The following is a 24,851-nucleotide window of genomic DNA, read 5'->3' on the forward strand; positions in this document are numbered from 1 at the left end:
TGTTGACATGTAAGGATGGAACTTGATTCTGCCATGCAGGCAGAGCTCAGCTCTTTCAGACTCAGCTGGTTGAACTGCTCCAGTGACTGTGCAAGGCACTGTGTGTGCCTCCACCATGCTGCATATTTCAAACCCAATCTGCCAGTGTTGCCCATGGCTCTGCCTCAGCCAGGAGAGCCCACCAAGCTCCCCAAAGCCCAAATGCTGTGCTGTGCACCTGTGATGTTCAATGCTGCTTGGTCCCATTTCTCTGCAGGGAACAGCAGTGGGGGTGTGGAGACTTGTGCTCTCCACTTGATGGGCAGAACACAAGAACAGTCTTCAGTTTTGGACCCTTCACTCTAAAAAGGAGCATCCAGAGGTGGTCACCAAGGTTCGTGAAGGGTGTTTAAAACATGCTTCATGAGGAAGGCTTGAGGGAGCTGGGTTTGTTTAGTCTCGCGAAGAGGAGGCTGAGGGGGGCCCTCATGGCTCTCTCACAACTACCTGTAAGAAGGGTATAGTGAGGTGAGCGACTGCTCTCTTCTACCGTGCCTGCAATGAGAGAACTAAAGAAGTGCCTTTAAAGGGTCCCAGCAGAGATTTCCAGATTAGAAAAAAAATAAATCTTTTTTCCATTAGGATGATCGCTGGGCACTGGGATAGGCTGCCCAGGGACGTCGGAGTCACTATGCCTGCAGGTGTTTTAAGAGGCGCCAGGATCCGGCGGTGGCTGGTGTGGTTTAGGTGTTACAGTGGCAGCAGTGCTGGCTGGACGGCTGGGGCGATCCTAAAGGTCTGTTCGCACCGCGATGTGTGCTCCCAGGGCCCTGCCCGCAGTGCTGCGGGCCCGGCGGGCGCAGCGCCCAGGCCCAGCCCGGTCCCGTTAGCGGCCGCTGCCCAGGGCCCCGCCCTCACCGCCGCGCGCCCGGGCGCAGGCGCAGAGCCCGCGGCGGGGCGGGGTCGAGCGGCGGCGGAGGCGGGGTCGCGAACTCTGACCCCCGGGAGCCGGAGCCGCACCGCAGCCAAAGAGACCCGCCGGACCGGCCACCGGGCCCGCCAGGTGAGAGAGAGACCCCCGGCAGCCGAGAGGCGCCCCCCGCAGCGGGCGCGGCCCGGCGGCGGGAGCACGGGGAGCGGGGGCGGCCCCGCTGTAACGGTGCGGGCCCGCGCGGCTCCCGCCGCCACCACTGCGGAACGTGCAGCCGAGCGCGCCCGCCCCGCCCCGGGGCCCGGCCCGGCCCCGGGCGGCCCCGCGCCCCCCGACCTTTCACCTACAGGAACCGCTTGCGTGTCCCGCCGCCCCGCATCCGGGCGGCGCCGCCCGCCGCTTCCCGCGGGAGCCGGGCAGAGGAGCCGGGGGGGGAGGCGGCGGCGGGCGATGCCCCCTCATGCTGGGCCCTGGCCCCGCGCAGCCATTTTGTGCGGCGGGGGCGGGCACGGCGCTGGCTCCGTGAACCGGCGGGCAGGGGAGATGCGAGGGCTGCGAGCCGGGGCGGCGGGGAGGGCTGGGGATGGAAGGTCCCGGCGTTGCGCTATAGACTGGCCTCGCCGCCTCTCCCTTTCCCTCTCCCGAGCCCTGCGCTTCAGCATTCCCGGGGGGTGACCCTGAGCTTCCCCGAAGCCCCCAGGCACTCTCTGCCTGCCGTCGGCATCACCCCGCCGGTTCGCCTCTCTGGTATATCCCTGGCGGCTCTCTGGGTTTGTTTGGGTTAGGGTAGTACGTCCTAGAAAACACCCGGTATTATTTTTACTGGGTCAGATGATCCTGTCTCTGTTCCTTCTTATCGCTGGGTAGAGTATTTCTTCGAAGCTGCGGACTTTGTGGAGTCTTTATTTTTTCTTTGTTGCTATGCATCGCTTTAAGTGTAAGAAGCACGGCCGCGTTCCCCAGGATGCGCTTACATTTGCAGGTTGTGGAGGGAATAGAGGAAATGCCGTGTGTTGTGCAGGTGAACTTATGCAAGAGAAGAGGGAAGAAAAGTCTTGATAGTGGTTTCACTGAAAAACGAGTGTGTGGACATGATTCTTGAAAAGCCAAGTTAGGCATTCATTCTAATGTGAAATCTCTGATTTGAAGCTACTGCTGTCAGCAGAGCCGACTTGGGAAAGTGGTGTAGCACGAAAAGCTGCATCCACACTTGTCATGGAAAAATAAGAGGGGGAAAAAAATTCAAGTGGTTTTCTGTATGACAGCTTCCTGGTTTTGGAATCAGCATTATATAAGTAAAAGTATCTGATCAGTGGGAAAAGTATCTGATCACTGGCACAATTTCTGTGCCAGTTCGGACAGTGTTAATCTGTTGACTCTAATTCTTTATGGCTTTTTCTGTAAGTTATTTTTCTGAAGATAATTCCATGGATATTTTCCCCACCCCCTTTAGTCCATGGTTGGCAACTGTGACATGAGATGTCCAACAGAGCATTTAGCCCATGGCTTGCTCCTTGCTGTACAACTTTACTTGTACAGTAAAGTTGTTTGAGTGAAGTCTTAAGGTCTGTGAAATGTTTGCCTGCTTCTCTCTCTAGCTCTTTCTCCAGAGATATTGCTGAAGCTCTCCTATCACAGGGCTAAGTATTTTCATGTGATGCTGGTCAGCTGTATGTGTGCACGTGTGTGATAATACAAGGAAGGTAACTGAGGTCACCCAGAGGAGTGTGCAGTCCTCAGCTGCTTCTGTGCTTCCTGTGCACTGCTCTGAACGGTCGGGCACCACTTGCAAAGTCTGCTGCATTCTGCAACAAATCAAGATGCTTATTACAGAAAGAAGCTCACAGTAGATAAATTAGCTAGCTTTAACTCTTCTCCTCAATTATTAATATTTCTGGTTTTCTTACTGGTTGTATTTTCTTGTGAAACATAGAAACAAGTTTCATAGGAGTTCTGATATCTTTAAGAATAGTTACATCCCAGGTTAGATTGTGGGATAGGAGGGTTTTTTGTTTGGGGTTTTCATGGTTTTGGTGCTTTTTTAAAGCCTGCCTTAATTTTTCAGTTTAAGGTTCTTAGCCTGTGACGAAAAAGCCTTAAGCAACATGTTTAACTCTGAAGCTGACATTATTTTGGGGAAAATGGGGTTGAACCACATGACCTCCAGAAGTACCTTTCAGCATTAATTATTTCACGACTGTATTGTTATTAAAGGTCAGGGGGAGCAGAGAGGTGTGCAGGTAACCAAAACCAAACAAAACCCCACTGATGTTGTAGCATGCTCACCTGTGAAATACAGCTACAGAATGCTTATAGCTAATGTGGTAGTCAAGTAAAAGTGACTTTGATCCATAATGTGAAATCTCATATTTACAATAGTAAGATTACTTTGTTCCTTATGCTTATACTCAATTTTTGCTTTAATTTGTTGTGTGCTTATTATATTATGTAGTTAAAGTTTGTGCAGCCAGTGAATTTGCTGGAGTTTCCTTGGGGTGAAGTAAAGCAGTCTCCATGAAGAAAGTAATTTGTGTCTAATGCTTGAATCAAAAAAACCTGAAAAAAAAGCAGTACCTCAAGCTTAAATAAGGAATTCAGCTGTATGTAAGGACTAGAACAGTGTCACATCTTAACTTGTGCATGTTTGTTCTGGCTGTGGACGAAGCGTGGCTCTCAGCTGGCAGGTGCTGCAGCTGGTACAGGGTCTGTGTGTCTGTCCTGCTTCAGCAGCTGTCCTGGCTTAAGTACTTTTAATAGTAACCTTTGCTAACCTGAGTTATTTTGGCTGGGGGGGATCAGGGAGCCTGTGGTGGGTTTAACATCCCCTGTGGAGCAGCAGTGATCTGCTGGGGAGGGTTACCCACAGGCTCTGGCTGGCACAGCTCTGCTTTTTGTCACACACAGGCTGCAGTGTGCAACCAGCAGTGACCATCAGGGGAAACTAACCTGTACCTGCCTTACTTTCTGGCAAAGTTGTTGTTTTTTTTTTTTCCTCCTCAGTGGTGTTTCAAGCTGCTTTTAGCATTTTGATCTTGTGCCTGTACATTACTGGAATAAAGTAATCTGCTGCAAAACAGAATTCCAGCAGTAGAATTTTATGGATAAAACTGTAAAGGTACAGTTAATTAAATTCTTACTCTTGTGTGTGCAGACCTGTTGATATTTTTAACCTTCAGTCATCAGCTTTTAATTCCAGAGATCACTGCACTACTTGGCAAAATCTTAAATCAGTAAAGGATTTATTTTTTGTAAAACCAAACTCTTTAAAATTCCAGTTCTCTGAGACTGGAAGATGGCTTGTGCTGTCTGAGTCCTGTGTATGTGATGATGCAGTGCTGCAGATTTTGTAAGGAAATATGTTCCTTCCTGAAAATCATGGTCTAAGAACTGCCTTTCTGTATCAATATTTAGATTAATTTTGTTGACTTTGCCAGGCCTTCTCTAAAAGGCTGCTTGCATTTGTTTAACTTAAATTACTTTTGTCCAACTTGGTAGCAAGCCAGGCTGGACTAAGCTCAGTATTTGAATGCCTTTGTCGGAAGTTAAAGCGGAAACTTGAAAAATGTAAACCAACAAAAAACTAATGCCAAACCCTCTGCTATTGTCATATGAGCCCTCATAAATGGTTATTTCATTCCAAATAAGTTGAGGTTGCTGTTTATACTTTAGCAGTAACTTTGTGGTGTGAGAACTACCCTATTTAGTGTGGTAATGTGTTTCCTTTGAAGTCTTAGCAGGACAGTGTGTCAACATGATTCTTAATTGGACTTAATATGAAGATTTTTTTCTGAATGCCTTGCACATGTTTATAGGAATTGAATAATTCCCAAACCAAACCAAAAAAATTCCCAAACACACACCCACACCCTCTTAACAAAATCTAATCCTGTGTAGTTGATAACAAAGGAAAAAAAATGGGAATCACAAAGTGACTTGGGTTGGAAGGGAACATAAGGATCATTTCATTCCAACCACCCTGCCATGGGCAGGGATGCCATGCACTATATTAGTTTGCTCAGAGCCCTATCAAACCTGGCCTTGAATGTTCCCAGGGATGGGGCATTCACAGCTTCTCTGGCCAACCTGTTCCAGTCCCTCACAGTAAAGAATTTCTTACTATCTAATCTACCCTGCTGTCTTTCAGTTTGAAGCCATTCCCCCTTGGCCTGTCTCTACATACCCTTGTAAGAAGTCCCTCTTCATTTTTCTTGTAGGCTCCCTTCAGGTACTGGAAGGCTGCAGCTGGGTCACCCTAAGCCTTCTCTTCTCCAGGCTGAACAATCTCAGTTCTCTCAGCCTGAGGTGTGCCATCCCTCTCATCGTTGTGGCGGCCTCCTCTGGGCTCCCTCCAGCAGCTCCATGTCCTTCCTTTGCTGGGAGCCCAGAGCTGGATGCAGCCCTGCAAGTGGGGTCTCACAGGAGCAGAGGGGCAGAATCCCCTCCCACAGCTTGCTGGCCATGTATTTTTGGATGCAGCCCCAGGACATGTTTGGTTTTCTGGGCTGCCAGTCCACCTTGTTGGGTCCAGCATCTCATCCAAGACAATCCTCAAGTCCTTGGCAAGGCTGCTCTTCATCAATTCATCCCCCAGAACATTTTATGTGGGTCAATGTCAACAGTGATTTACTGGAAGGATGTGTGAGAAACTCACTTTTGTTGTATGAGGGTTTTCCTTCTTTGTTTGGGTTTTTCCTTTTAATCTGAAGGAAGCTTCCATGGATATGCAGATGTGCAAGTTTGTAAGGCCCATATTGGTAGTATTGTTGAAGAGGCTTGCTGATTTCTGTAGAGTATCTTCTTGTATCTATCAACTACCTCATCTGTGGCTGTAGTTCAGTGAATATTCCAAATATTCCAAATGGTTGTCTTGCATAACACCTGAAAGGCAATTTGGCATTATAGATAAGCTGGTGTAACATTGTGGGCTTTTTTCCAAGAAGAAGTGGTCTTGATTCTAGTCCTACTTGCTTTTCCTGTGTTGTGTGTTGTTAGGTGCAGGGTGAATCAAGTCAGAAGATGAGTTTACAGCTATACAACCATGAAGGCAAATGCAGAGTGGAACAAAGCCAGCAGCGGGGCTACCTCCCATGAAATACTGTAATTGTACCATAGAGAATATTGCCTCCAAGTGTTTGGGAAGAAGGGTTTGCCCTTGCTGTCATGTGTTAAGGTGATCTTTCTGTGGCAGCTGGAATGGACCTGGCTGAACCTAATCCAGTGAATGGGGAAGTCTTCAGTCAGATGAGCTTCCTGATCCTGGTTCATGGTGCAGCTTCAGCTCTTCAGCAGGGAATCAGTTTGGGGTTTTTTAATAATTTTTTCCTTTTGCGGGCTTCAGGTGGAGATGCAGGCTATGGCTGACAGTACACAGGGCAGGTTACCTGACTAAGTGGCTGTCTCCTTACCTAGCTCTGGCATGTAGCCAGTGCTCCTGGGAGTAGACTCCACTTGCAGACAGCCCTTGCCTTTCCTCCTCCTTTTCCCAGTTGGTCGTGGGACTAGTGAGCTAAGTCAGCTCAGCTGTGCCTGATTGGGCAGGTTCTAGAGATGCCGTGATAAAAGAAGCAGAAGCCAAGGCCTAGAAGTGGGGCTATCCCTTTGGTGGCCCAAACTGTAAAAGTTATTTGTTAGTCAACTGAAAATTTATCCTAGTGATTCTATTTTCTCATGTTTCCTCCCAGTGTAGCACTTGCTTACAAGAAAAGGTAGTGAGAGCACTGATTTTAAATTAATTGCACAGGCATGCCTACAAATGCATCTCTTTCTGTATTGCTCTGTGCATTTTAATTACTCCCTTATGCTTTTGCAAGTGTCTCATTTTCCCTTGTTTGCCTGCAGGTCCAGCTGCTTCAGTTTTGTGTTGTTACTTACCCTTATATATGCACTGTCTAAATCTTGGTTTCCTGTGAATTTAAAAAACAGTACCTAACTGGGTGTCAAGGGTCACATAAATATTCCTCAGTTCATTAATAAAGAGAATCATACTCCTTTAAATCTGCCAACTCTTCTGCCCTCTTGAACAGTGTGGTTGATAGAACAATGATCCAGGAATAGCTCATTTAGCTTGCTGTGTTCATTGAGTTTTTCCTATATGAAGCACTGAACACAGTAGCATCATTTGTTCCACAAATGTATTTGAATTCCTTGGTTTAATTTACTGTCTGTTAAGCATTGCAGAATACTGCTCTAACATATAGAGAAATCTTGGGGGATCTTTAACTTATTTAAGCACTAACTCAGGCACGTTTAATCATAGAGGGATTGTTAAGTGCATTCTGTTTCATATGTAGGAGTTTATTAAACAACTTTGGCACAGGCTATGCTGAATTCTTAATTAGTATATGATTAGTTTGCTAATGGAAGTGAGGACTAGTTTCCATTTTAAGGTACTGAGTACCTGTAAGCCCAATGTTATGACCTGAGCTAAAATCCTTAGTTGACTTTGAGGTATATTGAAATCATTCAGTACTGAAGCAGTATTTCTACAGAAGGAGATTGTTTCCACTTCTTCTGCAGTTGGTTTTCTGTTATATTCACTTTTTGAGCTTTCCTAAAAAGTCATGTTGACCTTGCTGTATTTTACTGTGTCATGGTTTTAACCTCAGGCAGCCACTTGCTCGCTCGGCCACCAGCGGGACTGGGAAGAGAATTGGAAGGGCAAAAGCTGGAAAACTCATGGGTTGAGATAAGGGCAGTTCAGTAGGGAAAGCAGAAGCCACACAGACAGGCAAGGTGAAACAAGGAATAATTCACTGTATCCAGCTGACAGGCAGATGTTCAGCCATCTTCAGGGCAAGCTGCTGGCTGAATATCTGATGTGATGGCAGGGCCCTATCATGTGTAATGCCTGCTTGGGGAGACAAATGCCAGCGCTCCATCTCCTTCTTCCTATTTCCATTTTTGTATACTGAGCATGTCATATGGTACAGAATATACCTTTGGTCACCTGTCCTGCTGTATCTGCCACCCATCTACCACGTACCTCCAACTTCCTCACCAGTGTGGCAGCACAAAAAGCAGGAAAGGTCTTGGCTGTGTGTAAGCACTGTAAGAAATAACAAAAACACCTCTGTATTATCAGCCATGTGTTCATGGCAAATCCAAAATACAGCCCCATCCCAGCTACTGCAACAAAAGTTAACTTTCCTCCAGCCAAAACCTGCACACTGATAAAAGAACAAAAAGTAAAGCTCACAGTAACTTCTGCAGTCACAACTAGTTAATGTATTTGTACCTCTAAAATATCTAGAACATACTTGTGCAACTTCATTAGTTTAACAGGTTGATTTCATCTGGGAAAGACCCCTGTATTAAGACACATTCCATACATAGTAATTAGAAGAATCATTATTCATTCCATACCTAGAGTCAAACTTGTTTTAACAGTGCCAGCAGGCTAAATTAAACAACTAAAATTGTTCAAACACTGTTTTTGTAGCAGTAAAACTGGTCAGGGGTATGCGGTACTTTTTTCCAAAGTAAACTAAAGATCTTTGGAATGGACAGAATTTTCTCACGTTGTGTCTTCATGCTGATGTGGTTTTTCTTATTTAAAGGAGATTACATCAGAATCAAGGCACTTGATAGTGGGCCAGCTATACCAACAGTGTAATATAATAAAATGAGAGATGTTGTCTTTTATATCAAATTGAGCATTGAAACCTACAGAAATACACTTCCTGGTACTACTTTTAAAGTCCTTAGTCTACACGAGTATAATATTTAAAAATGCTATTAATAGGAACCTCCTACTAAGACAATTAAAGTTGTGTAACTTTTGTCCCTGGAGAAGGTTAAGTTAAATGGTGATGTCTTCTGGGTATAACTTAACTGTCGTAGTGGAGAGGTTAGTGCTTCTGACTACCAACCCTCAAGATTGCTGTCTGCTCTCATGGGAATGTTTCCTGACCCATTTCAGTTGAAGTAAGCCTGAAATACTTTAAAAAGTAAGTATTTCATAAGTTATTTTGACTAAAACATTGAGAATTGTTTCTTCCTCAGCACGTAAAAGCTGAAGAAGAAGTAGAGACAAGGGGTTTAATTGGTGCAAGCTAGTGAAAGTTTTCCACTGCTGTGGTGGCCTACAGAGTGCTTAAATAACAGCAGAACACCATTGGGCTGATGATGCCAGATTCACCACCACCCTGTTTATACTAATTGATGACAGTGATTATTTAAAAATAATACTGAGTCTTGTCAAGAAGGCTCACTAACTCATTTACTAGGGAAATAAATTAACAGGATGTAACTTACAGACAAAAAGATTTTGGTAGCATTTTGAGTCTGAAGATTGAACAGAAAAGCAATAAATGCATTTTAAAGCATTTAAGAGGAAGTCTAATGCCTGCCTTCTGTCAAAATGCCTGCTTTTAGATGCTGCTTCTGGTGGATGGGGGGATTGAGCTTTTGTAAGGAAAAGAGACGGATATATAATTCTGCTTACTATTTTTTTCAAATGTTTTTGAAACACCTTCATTTTTTATTTAATTACGTGACAAGTAATGGTGTCAAGCAGTCAAGGAATAAATTTGAGAGCAAGTGTGATGATCATCCTTGTAAAGCAGGTCTAATCAGTCTAAGTACAATGCTGATATTTGTGTTACTCTCTACCTAGAGCAACAGAAGCAAAACCTTTCTGTGCTGTGTGTCTTCTGAGAAGAGGATTTTTCCCTGTTCCCAGAAATAAGAAAATAAACAAAGGGATCATCACAGACTAGGGGAATACAAGGCTGCCAAACTAGAATGTATTGTACATTTGCAGAGGCAGTGGTTTAATCGTATTGACAGTCTTAATGTTGTTAATTTGACATAGTTGTCATCAACACACCTTTTTAAAGGAAAATTTTAGAAAGGTTATGTTTGTTCTGTAGTTTTACAGTGTGTCAGATTATAATGGTAGAAAGTTAAAGAAGGAAGTAAGAGCTTAAGCTGTGACAGTGTCAGTGGCTAAATGGCTGTGGGACAAAGCACTTCTTACCACTTCATTTTTCAGAAATTTTGTGGTAAAAGTAAAGGCAAGGATCTTGGTCTGATGTGAAAAAGGGAAACCAGTAGAGCAATTGAGTAGTACTTGTTATAGGCAACTATAGGCTTGCTGGTTGAAACAGCAGCAGTTGAAAATAATTTTTGCAGGAGTATTCAAAGTGAAATATAAATAAGGCAAAAATTATTTGGGCAGTGTTTCTAAACAACATAATGCTTGTGTGTTGGCAGGGGCCTTGGCTCTCCTTTCTCTCTTCTAGTCATAATAAAACTAATATTACAGTTCTTTTAACTGTTGGACATTATAAAGCAGATGCTAAAAGTAAGTGCAGCTTTTTTATGTTGTGGTCTCTGGTCTTGTAGAATTCTAGTTTTCCTCCTTTCAGTGTTTTAGATAACGTTAGAAAGGAAGTAAAAATGTCATTATCACTCTTAAATAGCTGAATAAAATTTGATTTATCGTGATTTGTCTCATTCATTTTGAAAGGAGAAGAGACTATTCTAAGGAAAAACCGACAATTAATTGACTCCATCTACTTCTTTCCTATACTAGCAATAAACATTTCTCATATATGGGCTGCTGTGTTCTTTGAATGTGTATGGCATGGTTTTGACAAGCGTGGAAAAGAGCATTTCTGAAAGCAACAAGATTCACATTAGATGAGAACACCTTGAAGATCACTTCTGGTTATTGAAGATCAAAACTCAGACTGATGATACTTAGAGTAATTAAGGTTGAAAAAAGATTGAATTCAGCTGTTAGCCCAGCATCCCTGTGATTGTCACTAGGCCTGGTGCTGTACACTTCCAGGGATAGCAATTCCAACTGGGCATTCTGTGCCAATGCCTGACTACTCTTTCAGTGAAGAAATTTTTCCTAGTATCTAATCTAAACCTCCCCTGGTACAACTTCACTCCTTTCAGGTGCTTGTAGAGAGCAGTAAGTTTCTGCTGTGCCTCCTTTTCTCCAGGCTGAACCCTCCAGGCTGAACAACCAAGTTGTGCTCCAGCTCCATTGTCCTCTGGACTGCCTCCAGCACCTCAGAGTCTTTCTTGCAGGGAGGGGCCCAGAACTGGACATGACATTTGAAGTGTGGCCTCAGCAGTGCTGAGTACAGGGGCATGGTCACCGTCCTGGTCCTGCTGGCCACAGCACTGCTGATCCAGGCCAGGATGCCATTGGCCTTCTTGGCCACCTGGGCACGTGCTGGCTTGTATTCAGCTGCTATTGACCAGCATCCCCAGGCCTCAGCCCTTGATCCCACCTGTCCAGATCCCTCTGCAGAGCCTTCCTACCTTCCAGCAGGTCAGCACTCCTGCCCAGTTCAGCATCATCTGCCAGCTTAGCGAGGGTGCCCTTGATCCCCTCATCTGGATCATTGATAAAGGTGCTAGAGAGGGCTGATCCCAGTACTGAGCCCTGGGGAGCACCACTGGTGATGGAGCACCACTGGTGATTGACCACCAGCTGGATGTAGCTCCATTTACCACCACTCTGGGCCCAGCCAGGCAGCCAGTTTTCTACGCAGGGAACCCTGGTCAAGCCATGAGCTGCCAGTTTGTCCAGGAGAATGCTGGGGTAGATGGTGTCAGGTCTCAGCTTTGCTAAGCTCTGGGTAAGCAACATCCATGGCCTTTCCTTCATCCCTCAAGTAATTTTCTTTGCTGGAAAGTGAAGGTTATGAGGTGTTTATGGAACATTTCTCAGTTTCAGGTAGCTTTGAATTTAGAATATATTTATTATTTCATGTGAAACAATTCAGCCACTGAGAATATTGGCTGGAGTAACTCAGGAAAGTAAGCTTTTAAAAATATGAAAAATGTGCAAAATTTTAAAATTTACATAATAGAAGAAAAACAGCTGAAGCGATTTTTTTTCTGCTTAATTCCTTGCAGGGATGTCTAAAAAGTGATTAAGCATACCTGATGTGAAGTCTAACACAGATACCCTGGGTAAGCAAAATAAGAACTAGAAAACCTTTTACAGCTGAGTTAGCTGTAAAAATCTGTAGATTTTAGCTGAGAACTTGTAGATAGTTCTCCTTGACCTGTCCTGCTCTCCTGTCCCCAGCACAAGATGAACAGCTTAACACAGCTGCTCCTGAGAGGGAGGACCTGGCTTCTTGCTCAGGTGCCTGTGGGCTTGTGTGACTCCAGAGTGACCTGTGTCAGCCATCTGGCTGGGCCAAAAGCAATGGGTACAGTTTTGTGGTGCAGTTCTACTGAATTATCTGCTTCCCACCAGTAACAATGGAATGAAGATTTGCCTCCTCCTTGAATCTTCCTTCTTTTCCTCCCTCTCTTGACTTATAACAACATATTCTCCCTTCTGGCTGCAATAGAATGAATCTGACTGCAAAAGAAATCAAGTTCATTGTGCTTACCTAGATGATGTTTGGTGCATTTCTGCCAGCTGAGTTTTCTCTCCTTTTAGTGAGTTGAATTTTCCTACTGGAAAAGTGGGGTCAAGACCACTGCAGTTTGGTCAGGGTGAGCAGGACCTCCTTCCTGGGAGTGAGCTGTAAATTCTGTTCAAAGTGCTTTTGAAATTATTCCTTGACTTGGCAAGTAAGAAAGAAGTTTCTGCCAGTTCAGTTACTTGAACTGATTTCTCAGGCATTATGTGTATGCTAGCACATGAAGAGATGAAATTATAAGCCAAAAATGGAAAATGGGATAGGAATGCCTATTTAAGCTCTCCATATCTGCAACATGAAATGTTGTCTAAGAGTTTATACTTGAAATATTGAAGCTGATTTTTTTTCACTGTTATACATGCTCTTCAGAGCAAAGTTACATGGTTTATTGGAGGTGATTTCAATTTAGATAGTTTAGTACAGAGTACTGGTGTTATAAATACTGATTTTGTCAGTGCCCTTTGGTTTAGGGATCGCTGAGTTAAATAAAGCAACAAGACACAAAAGAATCTACTTCTTAGTGTTTATGCAAATTGAAAGTGCAAGTGTCCAAATATAAAACACCTTGTGAGTAATATGTAAATTCTTGTCAATAATAGTGAGTACATTCCTTTTCCAGTGTGTGCATGCCTCAAACTCATGATTTGTGTAGCTTTGACAGCTGGTTCTGCATCCCTAAGTTGAACCACCTTTTGCTTGTTCCAGAAAGCATGAAGAGGTAGGATAGGTTCCACCTTTTCTCCAGGTTCCTCTTCATCATAAGAGTTCAGTCTTGTTTGTGTACTTGGTGTCCTATGTTCATGCAAGTGCAGTTCAAATGAGTCTGTTTTAGATAAGTTTCAAAAATTCTCTGCCAGGTTTATGCCTCTGAGAGCCAGTTTCCCTACGACTGGTGCATCGTAGTTGCATACATATGTGTTCCTTCACTGCTTTACTCCAAGGTGAAACATGCCAGTTTAAATCACTTTCAGTCCTCAAGCTAAGCTGTTTTACTTAGCTCACATCTTGACTGTGAGGGCAGTTGCATCTGATTTAGGAGAACTAACCAGCTGGTGCAAATTAAGACCTCAAAGTGATTTCTTTGTTACTGTGTAATGAAAGTAGCACTCATTTCTGGCACTCTGTATGTTAACAGTACAATATTGCTAGTATTTTATTTAAAAGAAGAAAACATTGATAAGACACATTGCTTGCCTTGAAAATTCCAAGTGCTCTTTGAATAGTGATTGTGCTGCAGCTCACTGGATGCAGAAGTGGGGTAATAGAGTGCTCCTGCAAGGATGCTGACACCTAGATCTTCCTAGGAGATAATGATTTTCAGCATAAGCTTCAGTATCATATCTCTATATGCATGCCTGTTATCTTTTGTCCTAATTTAACTAATAATGCAGCATGCTAATGAGTGATTAAGAATGGTCTAATGCACAAATATTTCTGTATTTCCCCTTTCACACATTAACTAGGCTTTAGTATACCATTGGGCATGCCTCCAAGGCCTGCAATTCTTGCTCTAGTCAAGTAGTCAAATAATATTGATAGTCAAAAATGCCTCCAAGGCCTGCAATTCTTGCTCTAGTCAAGTAGTCAAATAATATTGATAGTCAAAAATATAATATTGATAGTCAAAAAATATTTCTCTTTCCAATTTTAAGAGCAGAATTAGCTTGAGTTAAACTTGAGTTAAAAGTGAGTTATTTTTTTTATTTGCATGGCTCATTGGGGAGGTTTCAAGTTTTATTGAGGAGTTGGTAATTCCTAGGAGTTCCAGAAAAGTTAAAGAACAAAAACCAGTATTAGTGTAAGAGTAGTCTTTGTTCATACAAGAGGTAGGTATTGTAGTGTTTTTAATTTGCTTTTGTCAGTAAAATTGTGTGTTCCTTTTAAGTACTGCCTAGTGAATATTTGTATATCAATAATATAACACATAATGTATGCCTTGACAAATAAACAAGGCATGCATCTGAATCCTTTTTGCTGCATTAATGTAGCAGTGTCTGTTAAACCCCACAAAATTCTTCTTAGGAAGATTTGGGCTCATGCTGTGGCTGCAGTATTGATAATGAAACATCATCTTTTTTTTAAACACTTACCTTCTGTGTCCCAAGTACTGCTGCCTGTTAGTTACAAAATTGACCTTCAAGCACTCCTGTTAATACTAAAAAATCTGTATGGGTCCAGAAGGTAGATTTGCCCCCTTGATTCACATTAACAAAAACCGTCTGTGTTCCAGTTTTTTAAGATGTTAAACATGGACCTGCTGATGTCATGGTCAGTAATAGACTTCTGTTCTCACAGTGATTTTATTGTTGCTTCTTGGGAAAGCAGAAGAGGAAAAAATAGGAAGTCTCTGTGTGAGTTATTTAAATAAAACAATACAAGGTTTTCAAATACCAAATTATTTATTTTTATAGTATGAGCATACTTTAAATTCTGCAGGGATGTCATCTTCATAAAACCGTGAACGCACTTACGTGAACTATATTTTCCCCAGAATATTTTTACATTTGAAACTACAGATGTTAAGCATCTTCTCTCCTTTCTTTGACAGGAAATTCTGGTGATTAAAGATCATGGCAACCATAGAGGAACTGACCCATCAAATTTTTGAACAGCAAATGGGAGAGGTACATAAATTTTGAGTCCTATATAAGAGAAATTGAATAATAAAATGCACAGACTGACATGTAAAAGCCCAAATCACAAAATAAAATTTTTGATACAGACAAGGCTTCTGGACACTTCCTCAGAAGGAAGAAGAGCCTACTATGTCCATTTTAAAGTCAGACTGCAAAGCCGTTTTTGCCAAAGTGCACCCCACAAAAATTAAGAACAATCTAGCAGGCTTTCCACTAAGTCACTAGCTTTTCAGCTTGCTGTCTGAGCCTGTAGTGGTTTTCAGAGAGCCATCTGGTTGTGTAATTGCTTTACTCCCTTTTAGTTTAAAAAGTCAGGACACAACTATGCAATTACTTCATTTGTCATTTTTGGCTTCACTAGTAAAGTTTTGCCATGCTCTTCACTTTCAGATATATGTGCTTGCTATGTGTCAAAAGAAAGATTGAGCTCCTGTTTCTGCAGATTTCTAGTTTTGGTTCTGTGTGACCTATGTGCAGAATCTGTGTACTGCAGCCAGAGAACTGCCAGAGATGCACAGATAGTTTGGGAGTGTGGATATGGGTGTACATAGTTATCTAGAAAATTTCAGCATAGCATGGACTATTTAAAATTAACACCACTTTAAATTAGATAGAGGCAGTAATTTATTTATCTTCCATAAATGTTATTTTTTAGCTTGAAATATCCACTCTTGGATTCTTGTCTAGACGTAGACTTCTCAAGTAATTTTATTTCCTCTCAGCATTGATTTCAGATGGAAAGGTTGGAGTGGGGGATGGGATGGTTAATTCTACTCTGAATAAATTTTCACAGCTTTTATTTTTGTAGCATGAGTTGTTCTGAGTGCTGCTAAGGCAATCTCAAAGGACATAAGTGGTTTATGGGATGTTTACTTGTTATTACTTGTCCTCTTCATTAGGTGAGAACACGTGTTTAATGCAGTTTTGTTTTGGGACTGTAATTCTTGGTTGAGGTCTAAATAGGGTGGTATTTCCTGTTTAAATTGGTTTGGTTTGACAGTGCAAGGCTAGCCAAAGCTAGCTGAAGCATACATTCCCCTCAGGATGGTGTGATGAAGGTGTTTTGCTTCTGGGTTTTGTTTCTCAATTTCGTAATGTGATTCCAGGAGACACTGAGCTGACTTAGTATCTCAGTATCATGGGAGAGACAGGGTCCTCTTTCTGTTTCTTTCCTTATTAATTTCCCCACCAAGAGCAAGCTAATAACCCAGCCAAAACAAGTGGAAGGTTTTCTGTTGGGTTAGCATAGAGTAGGGTCTGAGAAGGCTCCAGTGACTACCAGAGCCAGCACAAAGAAAATGACTGGTAGCCAAAGGAAGGCAGGGGAGAAAACAGGGAGAATGAAGATGCAGTGCTGCTGAGAGCTGTAGCTGTTCTTGTTCATGGTGAAATCACAGCTGTACAGTTTTCATGGCTGTTGTTTTGTCAGCAGTGTAGATTAGGATTTGTGCTTTAGCAAGGTTTTACTGTGTCTGAGATGGTCACACTGTATTTGGCAGCAGTGCAGCTTAACCATTCCCCAGTCCTCACTTAGCCACTTATTCTCACACTGTGCTAGTCTTGCTCATGTAAGCTCTGTGTGTCATCATGCTGTGGACAAAACTAGGAAAGAAAATTAATGACAGCATAGGGGAGGAAGGTCATCTCCCTGTTGGCTGTGATCAGTGTCCTTATTTCGTACGAGGTGCAGCCCAACCAGGCACATGGTTGGAAGGACTGAAAAGCATCCCTGAGGGCAGTGCAAGCTGGGACTCCTTAAGCCAAAATGGTTGTCAAAGGTCCATGCCATGCATGAATGTGCTGTCTGAAAGGTGGAATCAGCAAGGAAAGCAGTCTCACAGGGGCCTCCATGCAATAACTTACATTCCTGCCTACATACAGGCTGTAACTGCTTGGTGGCATTCCTAATCACTGAAAAATCATAGTTTAAGATCTAGAGAGCTTCAGCAGTATTTTTGCTAGCATTTATAATACTCTTGTTGAAGTAGTTTTAATTGAATTTACAAGAAAAATTTACATGAGTAGAACCTGAAAGGAAGAAGACCTGAAAGGAAAATGTGTTCCACTATTGAGGATAATGGAAATTCTTCTGTGTCTCATTAAAATAATGATCAGAAGTGTTTTGTACATAGATTTTGATTTTTTAAATAATGTTAATTATTGTTCATGAAGCATTTTAAATCACAAAATTACCACAACAGTTTTACAATGGTGTCACAAACATACTTTTGTTAATTTAGGGGCTTTTTACATGAAAGCAAAACATTGAAGCAAAATATAACCCTGTCTGTATGGAGCATTGTGGAGTGATTGTCGTTGCTCAGATTCTGCCATCTGCTAGTCATCTTTTGCTCAGTGCAAAATAATTCCTATTTCTGTATCAAGACCACATTTCTTGAATCACGTAGCAAAGCTACATGCCAAGAGCATTCTTTCTTTAATCTCTGGCTGGATACACTAAACTATGGTGGTTCATTTCCACAGTCCTGCCAATTTGCTGTAACAGAGGAAAGCTATATCATTGTTGAAACAGTCTGTCACACATAAAAAGTACAATTTTAAACAAATTTTGCAGTTACACTTATCAATATTAACGGAAATAAAAAACCTTGTATTCTGCATAGAAGTAAAACTGTCAAGCTGACATTTTGTGGGGTTAAAAAGTACATGTGGATCATGACATTTTAAGGGAGCAAATGTGAAGCAGTTCTATAGTATGTAGCTTATTTTGTAAAGCAAAGGTAAATGCACGTAAAACTTTAATCACTTCTGAATCACCACATGTGCCTGTCGATTTGAGTGGCTGATGCAGAGCTTCAGTGCTTGAAAGTACCTCTCTTGAACTGAAAATGCTGCTCGTTGATGAACAGTTTTTGTCCTTTACTTAAGCAGAGAAGCAGATATTATTGAAAAGTACTTGTACTCAGAAAAATTGGGTATTTTTAGAAAGCAGTGTACAGAAATGACTCAGCAGTAGTTTGACAAGCATTTCTTTTGGTGGTGCTGGCAGTTTAAGTAATCTCCCCAGCAGATTAGCCTCACTCATTTGCTCTGATGCATCTGCTTCTGAGCATTGTGGAGACTGGATTGAAGAAGATCTGTGCTAAGAATAGCCTTTGTTTGCTGGGCTGCTTTTCAGCCTGCACCGGTGTGCTGTTCCAGATCACGGAATGACCGACCAGCCAGTTTTACCTACCACACTGAGGGGAGAGGAGCAAGTAGATTATGAGATTGCTACCAAAAGTAGCACCTTTTTGGGCAAAATTTTAAAATCAACATAGGCTAATGGGAACTCGTATTTCTGCTAGAAGGGGAAGTCTTACCCTCCACCCCATCCCTCTCTCATAGTGACCTCGAGCTGTGTGTTCTGGCCTGCTTTTGTCTGCTGATACTAGCATTTAGATGATGGTATGGTTGCAAAATCAGGAAGCTGATCCAGGAGGAACAAAAAGCCTCACAAACTCTTATGAAATAGTACCTTTACTGCAATATACATATATATTCTCTATATTAATTGGGAGGGGCAGAGGGGCAATGAGGTGCAGAGATGTATTGGTATAATGGTGTAAATACTGGGAATTATTGGTAATAGAGATTTGTAGGATGTTGCAGGCAGTTTTGTGAATAGCAAAAAGGTTTTGGAGTTACCTGGGAACTTAAGACAAAAATTTCAGGTTGAAGCTGTCTGTAAACTCTGTGAAGAGAAATTCTCTTTGTAGTGCAAAAAATCTGGCCTTTCTGATCGAGCCTCTACAAATAGCAGCTGTCCTTAATTTTTATTGACAGAAAATGTAATGAATAACACAATATCTTCCCCCCTATGCCATTGGCTGTAGGCTGTGAAGAATTTTTTAAATACTGATAATTGTTAAAATACTTCAATGAATTTTGTTTGAGAGCATTCACACAGAGATTTTAATACAAGATTCACTGTTTGCGAACTTTACGCAATTTATTAGTTTTCCCTACGTTTGTTAATAGCTCTCCAGTATAGAATTCTTTAACAGAAAAACAGAATTGAAACTGCCAATTGCTGTGTTTCCATACAAAAAACCTTCTGTCACTTCAAGTGAGCCATTAAGGTACATGTATTGCAAACATAGCACAGCTATGATGGTAGGTATTGTGTCTCATGAATATCAACAGTAGTAAATATTCAGGTCCGTGTTGCCATACAGGGAAGTGTCAACAATTAATTGCTTCACTTAAGGTATTTGTAAATTTCACATTGGAGGGTACTTTGAAATGGGTCTAAATCAGAATTTTCTAATTAGAAAAATTAAGGTGTTGAATTAGATTACAAGCATTCACATTTTTTATAGAATAAGACTGTCAGACTTTCCATGGCCTTGTTCAGAGAAATTGGAAGTTGATGAAACCTGAAGGTTTACTCCATTAAGGTGGTGGCTCCATTTAAACAGTGTATCTGTTGTCAGTCCATGACATTTGTTTCTCCTTTCTAGGTTACACATTCCCAGGAAGGTGGTACACAAACACTAATGGATGGGACAGCACAACGAATACAGATTGTCCCTGCAGATTCGGGCCTCTCTTTATCACAGCGTATACAGGTATGCTTCATCTGATGCATTTTAAAAGCAGAGATGAGCTATTTGCTTCTGCCAGTTTCCACATGCAGTTCTTTTTTGTTTTCATCATGTTACTTGCTTTAATGTAAATATTCAGCCCCAAATGGCAGAGACCCTTTCTGTATAAATAGGAATAAAACAGCATTCCAGTCTTTCCTCTCTTTCCTTTTTTCTTTTTCCCTTGTAAGAATTTTAACATCACAAAAATCCTAAATCACTGAACAGAAAAATACTTTTTGCAGGTGAAGCAATTCCTTGAAAGTTGAATATTTTTTCTATTTGGTAGTTCAACTAAGTTGGAGGATTTCTACATTTTGGAGCAGAAGCGGGGAGGGAAATACTGCACTGTATCTTTGAAGTAATGAAAAAGTGCAGAGAAACTTCACATCTGAGAAGAATACTGATTTTTGGTTGTCCCAACCCATGTTGTATCTCTTGGTATTATAATCCATAACCTGGCCAAGTAATAACCTCCAGCTGAAGTGAGGGTAGTGAAGTTTTTGGCAATGTAGGTACTTAACACAGAAATGTGTTTATGGAGACTAGGAACATTTGGGGAAAGAAATGTTATGTTTTATGCCTTAGAAGTCAGTGCAAATCAGTTTTATTTTTAATTTTCATTGTAGAGAAAAATATCAACTGCAGAATAAATGTAAAAAATATTCTCAGATATATGTTGTTCATACAAAAGCACACATTTAAGTGAGCCAGCTGCTAGTATAATCTTGGCTGCTTTTTCTTTTACCAGCTTCACTCTAAACATTGTCCTCTGTTTTTCTCCTGTTTTGGTGCATTATGTGCAAGCTTTCAAACTTCCAAGGCTCTTCACAACCACCCCCCATACAATATGGGTTTTTTTTAGATTTATTACCCCCCCACCTGTGCTCTAGTTGTGGTGTGTGTCTTACCAATCATGTAGGTCTTCATTCTTTCAGCTCCCTCTGCTCTGTTTCTACACTTCCTGTCCAGCTGTACTTTTTATTAATTAATTTGTGCTCATCAATTAAACAGCATTCTGTCTTCAAAAAGGATGGTAAGCACTTTGGCTGTTGTCTCTTGATGTGTGTGGAACAACACTCAGTCAAAACACTCATCCTTCCTGCAAGAGACATCCACAAACATCACTAGTATCAAACTTAGTAATAAAAACTGCTCAGAGAAGGATTTATGTGAAGAGCAAAGTAATTTGTAGGAATAAATATCTCTGTGAAATGTCCAACATAAATGCTACATTTAATAATTTTGAGTTTATATTTCCAATCATTATTTTTTCCTTTATTATTATTAAATGCACCTAATTATCTGAAACAATGAAATAGCAAATCCTCAGTAGAAGATTCTTTAAAACATGTTTCATTATTCACTCTTAGGGAATGCTAGCTTTCTTCTGGGAGAAAAGTTGAATGTTACATTCGTTCAACAGGCATTCTGCACAAAGTTGCTCCTGTTATAAACAAGTGCATTAGTTGTCTGTATTTAGACATTTTCTTTTTTGTAAAATAGGAACACACAGATACTGAGGTGTTTAATTTATTGAAATGATGTTCAAATGGAAATCAAAACTTGTTAACAAACAAGGCTTAAAAGCAATAAAGGAAAATAACATCTTCCATTATCATCAGGGTGCTTATTTGAAATACATGAGGGTAGTGTATTTTTTATGCAGTCAATCCTGAATTGATATATTCCTGTTTTATAATATTATTGTTTTAGCAATATTGAGTTTCAGGTTATTAAGAAAGATAATGTGTTGTCACTGATTCGTGGTGGATTCGTGGTCAGAAGATAAGTGTTTTTCCTCTTCCCTTTGACAATGTTTTTCTCTTACCTTGACATTTAGGTATTGCAAGTTGTTGTGCTGTGCTGAACTGCTCCACTTTTCAGTGTCCCCATTGCAGTGTAGGTGGAAGTTTTGCAGGTGTATGGCCATAAGAGTCAGCTGCAGTCAAGAATGTGCTTAAATGTTTAAACTGCTTTCTCTCATGGCTCTGTCAGTTGTCAGATGCTTGTCAGGTGCAGAAATCACTTGTGTGGGTTGAATAACTTTGTAAGGATATTAATGTAGCACTATACCTACTTTATCATGTAGTGAAAACTGCCTGGGCATCCTCCTAGGATTGCAGGAGCCCATTTGAAGACTGGGACTCTATTTGTTAAATAGAAGGTGAAGTGAATTGGGTGAAGTATCAGTGGTTCTTCTGCCTACTGTCCTGCCATATTTATCTACAAGTACATATATTTTTTTAATTACACAGCTGGGCTACAGTAGGAAAAAAGATGACTTAGTATATATGTTCCAAAAATAGTTTCAGCTGTACTTCAAGTTTGTGTCTTTACTGTTTGGGGCATGCTGGTTTTTGGGTATACTTTTTATAAACCTAACTAGATGGAATATGTACCTTTTTTGGGGTACTCACAGTTATGCTTTTAAGATTTGATATGGAGACAGATTTTAGTTAAGAGTGTCTTTCAAAGAGCAGGTCTGGACATTCAAAAAACAGCGCAGTGTTCTGTTTGGTTTTTGTACATCTATGCACCCTGTTGAGCATAATATACATTGGATTTCTCCTAATCCAAATAAAATACATACTTGGAAAGAAGGGAAATGGAATATCAGCTACTTTGGAAAGACTCAAAAATTACAAGAGAAATAAAGATTGTGAATGAAGGAAAATGGAACACAGAAAATTAAATTAAGGAATGAAGGGAAGTGAAAAGGGCAAGGAAGTTTGCCTTCTAAAGAATATAGAACCAATCTAAAGGAATTTAAAGAAGAAATAATGGTCTGCTGTAGCCATATGTGGTCCCAGACATGAGGATATATGAAAAAACTGAACAGAAAATTTATCATGTCGATAATTATTGTCATGTTTTAGCATTGTCTTTTCACCCTACGCCCCAAATCCCATGATAACTTTTGTTCTTTAGCATTTAGAATGTCATCATTTACCTGCACTTTTCTCTTAGATATGCTTTTAATCATATTGTGTAGAAAAAAAGATTTGAGTTTTCATTCATTAAAATGTTAAGAGCACAAGGCCACCTGAAGGAAACACATTTGTTTTGTGTAATGAAACTCATGATTTATGAATATTTGAAAGTGGCAATATTGCGTTATAACTGCTGAAATTGGATACTCATCACTGCTTATCTTTTTAAAATGCAAACTATACACAGGCATTGGGCATTTAGAGAAAGTAATAAGCCTGTTGTGAAGGTGTAATAGCAAAGTTGATAAAGAATTCATGTGAAATTATGCCTCATTCAGTTTCTTTGTGCCATAGTTCTCCACCTAGGAATACAATTAATATTGGCACCCCAATTATGGGGGACAAGTTATGGTGAATATTAGACAATTAAATAAATGTCATCTGTAATAAAAATTAAATTCATATCTGTAATATGAATGGTAGGTATGTGTGGTTAAACATAAATGTTTGTCTACAGTTTAAAAAACAAGTTAATAGGAGATATTTTATTGATCTGTAATTCAAAATAGTTTGCAGGAAACAGTCTTTGTAGGATAATTCTCCTTAGTCTCCAGAATAAACCAGGCAGTTTTCCATATAGACATTTTTAAGGAGATATGCAGTGACTAAAAGTGAGATTTATAATGGAATATATATAATCCCGATTATTTTCTCTGAGGATTATAATCTTCTGACAAAGTTGGCAGAAAGTGGAGGATTATTTAATAAAATTCCGCTGTATTTGTGCTTGAAAACAGGGATAAAATGGAAAAAAACACACCGTAGATCTGTTCTTTTTCCTTAAAAAAAGAAAAGAAAAAAAGGCAGGGAAGGAAATTCTGTTTCACTAATTTATTTAGAAATGTCTATGTAAAAAAAGGTCCCCACAAAATGAAGCCTAAAATGTATATACAGGTGCAACAATATAATTGCTTTTCCTGCTGTTTACTGCTTACTTTTTTCACTTGGACATCTACGTTTGTGGTTTTAAGAAGTTCCATGTTAAGTAACCAGACCTTGGAGGTGCTGCAAACGCTTCATGTAGAGAGCAGTGAATTCAAGATTTAAGATTTCTTATAACCTGATGGATCTTAGGGCTCAGCTACAGACATGCCTTGAGTTCTGGATGTTAGAATTGTCAGGAGTTTCAGTAGTGTTGTAAAAACATGTGTCAGTTGTAAAAATTGAGTACAAAACTCAAGTTTTACTTCAAACACCCTTGAATGAAATGTGTTTCAAATACAGTGAAAAATCCAAGTTTTTGCCTGAGTTTAATTTCCCCTTGTGTGATGGATGGGAAGATGATCCTGCTTCTCAAATGTGAAAGGCAAAATCCCATTTTCCTCAAGTGCCCGGATTGGGTCCAAAAGGTTAAATCACCATAACAATTGAGATAAATGTATTATTAGATTGTCACAGATCAGCAGACGGGCCAGAAGATTCAGATTGTTACATCACTTGATCAGAGCTCAGCAGGCAAGCAGTTCATCTTAACAAATCATGATGGCTCTACCCCAAGCAAGGTGATCCTTGCCAGACAAGATTCCACTCCAGGAAAAGTTATCCTAGCAACTCCAGATGCTGCAGGTGTCAACCAACTGTTTTTTGCATCCCCTGATATATCTGCACAACACATCCAGGTAGATAATCCACTTTATTTCATATTTTTCATTCAAATGGGATAAGAAAAGATGTTTATTTCCAAATAAGTCTGTCTGGGTTCTCCTTTTTGGTTTGGTTTTTTTTTTTTAAGTATAATTTTCCTTGCACTACGATTCATTGTGGATATTTAAAAATTATGAAAAAACTTTTTTTAGTAAATTTCTTGCTTTTAAAATTTATATGTTGGCTCATGACATTAGGAAGAATACAGTTACTTTTATTGTCATTTCCAGATTCTGCCATGCCAACAGTCCTTTATTTCTGCTCGTTAACTCTCTATCTGTTTTCATGTATTGTTGAAAAACATTCACTTTTCTCCATTGTCCTTCTCTCTTAACATTTCCCTTTGCTGGTTTTCCTTTTTGCACACTGTTGCAACTGCTGTTCAGCTGTGTGAATTGTAGTCCACAGCAGTAGTCAGACTATTTAGTGGGGCAATACATGACTCTATGGGGGTGAGGAAATAACACTAATGATTTTGTGTTTACTAATGTGATATTGTAGCTAGGCAGGGTTGTAACTCCCTTAGCTGGTCCCCAGTGTACCTTACTCCCATGCACATTGTATATGCCATGTCCTTAGTTGCCACCCTTCAACTTCCAAGCTTTCTGTCCCAGCCTGGCAGGGATGGCATGGCACTGATGTGAAGAGTGTCAGAAACATGCAAGAAGAGCTGGGAGATGTGA

The 24,851-nt window shown here is 40.8% G+C and overlaps 1 protein-coding gene across 11 annotated transcripts in view; it reads left to right on the plus strand.

Annotated features, from left to right (window-relative positions):
• The first annotated feature begins 916 nt into the window (after positions 1-916).
• NR2C1 (nuclear receptor subfamily 2 group C member 1) overlaps positions 917-24,851 on the plus strand; it is a 47,548-nt gene continuing 23,613 nt past the window's right edge. Inside the window, exons 1-5 of one of the 11 annotated variants that reach the window (XM_071423268.1) lie at positions 971-1,042; positions 11,789-11,845; positions 14,858-14,933; positions 19,409-19,516; positions 23,913-24,143. In XM_071423268.1, the coding sequence (XP_071279369.1) occupies positions 14,880-14,933; positions 19,409-19,516; positions 23,913-24,143 (393 nt within the window). In that variant the 5' untranslated portion in view covers positions 971-1,042; positions 11,789-11,845; positions 14,858-14,879. Of the gene's footprint in view, positions 1,043-1,303; positions 1,658-1,686; positions 1,932-11,788; positions 11,846-14,857; positions 14,934-19,408; positions 19,517-23,912; positions 24,144-24,851 lie in introns of those variants that run through there. The other 10 variants (XM_071423267.1, XM_071423266.1, XM_071423271.1 and 7 more) reach the window with 10 other exon arrangements.

This window comes from Agelaius tricolor, unplaced genomic scaffold (assembly GCF_023055355.1).
Source record: "Agelaius tricolor isolate 1412-34295 unplaced genomic scaffold, bAgeTri1.0.p SCAF_3, whole genome shotgun sequence".
Taxonomy (NCBI): Eukaryota; Metazoa; Chordata; class Aves; order Passeriformes; family Icteridae; genus Agelaius; species Agelaius tricolor.